The sequence below is a fragment of the Limulus polyphemus genome, unplaced genomic scaffold (genome assembly GCF_000517525.1).
Source record: "Limulus polyphemus unplaced genomic scaffold, Limulus_polyphemus-2.1.2 Scaffold581, whole genome shotgun sequence".
Lineage (NCBI taxonomy): Eukaryota > Metazoa > Arthropoda > Merostomata > Xiphosura > Limulidae > Limulus > Limulus polyphemus.
In genome coordinates, this window is record NW_013666191.1 from 45,740 (window position 1) to 49,558 (window position 3,819).

At 30.2% G+C, this 3,819-nt stretch overlaps 1 protein-coding gene across 1 annotated transcript in view; it reads left to right on the top strand.

Annotated features, from left to right (window-relative positions):
• LOC106459246 (neurobeachin-like protein 1) overlaps positions 1-3,819 on the top strand; it is a 58,905-nt gene that overhangs the window by 44,487 nt on the left and 10,599 nt on the right. The window contains exon 19 of the mRNA XM_022385697.1: positions 2,260-2,412. Within this exon, the coding sequence (XP_022241405.1) occupies positions 2,260-2,412 (153 nt within the window). The remainder of the gene's footprint in view (positions 1-2,259; positions 2,413-3,819) is intronic.

Consider the following 3,819-nt stretch of genomic DNA (forward strand, 5'->3'; position numbering starts at 1 on the left):
TAAGTTTAAGAACTTATTTGTAAATAATATTAATGTATATACATATGTATAATAATTGAAATGTGACTGTACTTTAAACACAGCAAAGACATATCATTTTGTAAAGTCTAAAGGTCAGTTTTATATTATTGGATATGGTAACATGAGAGCATGTGTGCCACATCATTGTAACTTCTGTATTGTTAACCAGGCATGACTGGAAAGTCAGTATAATAAATATATATAAATGTATAATGCTATGAGATTTAAGTTATTTAGACTAAACATTTGTGTTTTCGTGTTATAATCTGTAGTCATTCTAGAACAAAAAAAGCATAATTTAAATTTACTTCTTAATTTTTATGGTGATTACGAGGGTGGTCAAATTGACAGACCCAATAGAGTTAGAGTAGAGAAAATAGCAGAAAAAATATAAAGTTTTACTGAAAACAAACATTTGAAATGTACTTACACAAATAATATTTCAGATTTTTGGGACTAACAATAGTTTTTTAGTTATAACATGAAAGTCACTTTGCACTTGGACTGGTAATGAGACAGCCTCAATATTTTTGCAAACAAATCTATAATAAAAATACTTCATTAAAAAATCTGATTTTTTGTGTACGAAAGACATGTAATCTTTACTAAAAGTCTACCAAAATTTGTGAAGATACACTTACTACATTAAAAGTTATAGTATAAATACTTAACTCATGTATATTATATCGAATCCATTCAAAAGGATTAACTCAGTAATCAGTCAACCATTGTAACAGACTCACTGATAAGTTCGTAGTATAATAACTATAAGTTTACTAAAATCATTTTCTGAACTTTCAAAAGGGTTCTAGTCAGTAAACCATACCTATCAAATGGCATCACAAACTCCCTTTAGACAAACAATAATATAAATATCTAAGTTAAAAAACACAGCCTACAACAGTACATCCACTATCAAGAATAAGCAAGAAAACATTACAGACCCACACACTTATTCCCTGATATCTGAGTCCCTAAACATGTACAAAGGATATTGAGAACATAAAGTCAGAATAGTTTTCAAAAGCTACTACACAATACAATAACAGTTGGTACACATCAAACGAGCTAAAGGCCCAATGAAGAGTAAAAACAACATTTACAATATCCCTTGTAGAAACAAAAAGAGTGATAAAAGCTAGAATTTTGGAGCATAATGGACATAATACTGATCTATCTGCAACAATATGTCAGAGAAGACCATATGATAATTTTATATAATACTCGTATAATGGGATTTGAACCGCACACAAGAAGATGAAGCCTCTCTATCTAGTTGATAACACACTCAGTTAACCAAACACCAAACCTTTTTGAAAACATTCAAATAAGTTAGTTAATTGAAGTACTAATGAGGGAAATTCCAGATGAGTGAATGTCACACCACCCTCTATCAAGAAGACAGCAGCAGATTAGCAGCCAAAACATACAAGATAAAAATAGTTAGTAATTAATAGAGCTTGATGATTTAATGGATATAGTCAGTTACCTATAAACAGCAATTACATCAATTAGTGTCTTGTAAACTAATCAATTAATTGATTAATATCAGGAAAATGATCAACTGATCAAGATTAGTGTTTTTGATTATTCAAACGTACATAGATAAATTGGTTAACTGTCTGCTTGCTTATTTCTAATTGCAATAGTGATATATTTTAAATAAGAACATTATTATCCTTTTTGTTGATAGTGAAACATGTTTTCATTATGTAATTATCAGCTTATTTGGTTTACACAGAAAATCAATGAGAGATTACTACGTATTTTAAGAACAACATAATGATGACAGCTTGGTGGTATTTAGTCTGGTATTACTGATTCATTCACTAAGTAGGAAATGTGCATATTACTCTTAAAACAATTTCTGATAAGATACTTTTTTTTAGAAAAAAAATGTTTTGTGCAAAATGTGTGTATGGTAACCTTCAGAAGAGATCTATCGTATAAAACCAAATTTGTAACACAGTATATACTTTCAACAAACTATGACCCTGATGTATATATATAAGGTAAGAAAATTGGTGCTTTAAACAAGTGATAATATCAGGCTTGACCTTACCTCTCCTTGAGATATTGTTACTAAAAAGGATAAAAATTGTGTCTAATCCAGTAAAGTAGAATTGAACACGTGTACTTATTCAAGAAACTATGCTAATAAATTACCTGTAACCATACAAGTGAAAACAACTTTTGTTATACTATTTGTAAGAAGGTTTAGTGTGGTTTCCTTTAAAGGATGGAAGAGTGAACATCCATTCTTTGATTGACGGCTTGTTCTTTCACACCCTGGTGCCACCTGAAACTAATATTTCACATGAGGTTACTCAACTGTCAATTTCTGACATGGGATACATTTGTGTTTTCTACAAGTCTACAGAAACTGAAAAGGTATGTGAGAAATGTAGCAGTATTTCTAGAGTTAATGAGTCAATTTCTTTTTGCAATGAAATGTAAGTATGTAAATAAAAGTCGACAGAAGCAGATTTCCATGACTAGAGGCTAAGGAATATGACTATTCTGTGTGATTGACTACACATAATTCCTTTAAACATAAACTAGTGATAATTTGGAGACTGTAATAAATTAACAAATCAGTTAAATTGAAAATAGCAGGCATTTTTGTACTGATTATGAACCAGTTCATCAAGTAATACAATCAAAAAACAATTCAGTTTGAATATTAAAAGTTCCAATTTGGAGAAATTTGATCAAAATGGACAGTTAGATTTATGTAATTCAAGTAACACAAACAAGATATGATCAGTGGTGTAGTGGAGTCAGAACAGAAATATATGTCTTAAATGCAACCTACATGTATATGTATAATTCAAGAGCCAGAAATTTATTATAATTTACTTGGCACTTTGGTCAAAAATATTTCACCACTACACTTAGGGCATGATGGTGGGCAAAACAAAATACACACCCTAGCTAACTAATGAATGAATATTTGCTATAACTTATCAATGCTATAATGAAGCTACCAGTTTGGCCACCAATTTTGATTTTATCCCTTTAAGTCACATGCTCAATCCTTTTTTTGGTCACCTTTTTTTCACACCTAAGGTGTTTTTATTTGATATCATGACTATTTGTCAATACACATCAACAAATCACAACAAATAAGAAATTGACACTCGATAGTAACCTGCATTAGCTTTAGGATCGCAAGCATTTTATTCGGAACAGACCTATACTTTAAAGAACTAGTCAGATTCTTTAAAATATATGGTGATAGTTTTTCTTCTCTAAAATAGTATTAATAACTTCCTTTATAGTAACACAATGGAATTTAGATTAACAGTTTCCTGTCATCACCCGCAAGCACTCGGTACAGCCATATCAAGCATCATTACTTACATTAATTGCTTAAGCTAATATCATGTGACAATAAACACTCTTTAATTAGAAGAATTTCATAAAATTTAGCAAATCTGTGCCTTAAAGTTAGCAATGAATAATAACCATCCATCGTATGATTCTTTTGAAAACATGAGCTAGAAACTGCTAATCTAGTTTGCTTACCATAACCAATACTAATGTATCTTCACATGCTTTCTCTCTGTAGTTTTGTTCCTATAAATCTCTTAGGTGAAGCAGTAGTAAAGATTTTAGATGGGTAGCTCTCGTGACTTTGTGTGTAGGCATCTACAAAAATTTGGTCAAAATTGAGTGGTTTTGTTGAATAACTTTTCACATTGGGTTTATATTTGGACCAAATTTAACACCTAATTGTAGGTTGTAAAGATCTATCAGTGTACCAAATTTGAAAAAAATCCATAAAAGTTAAGTATT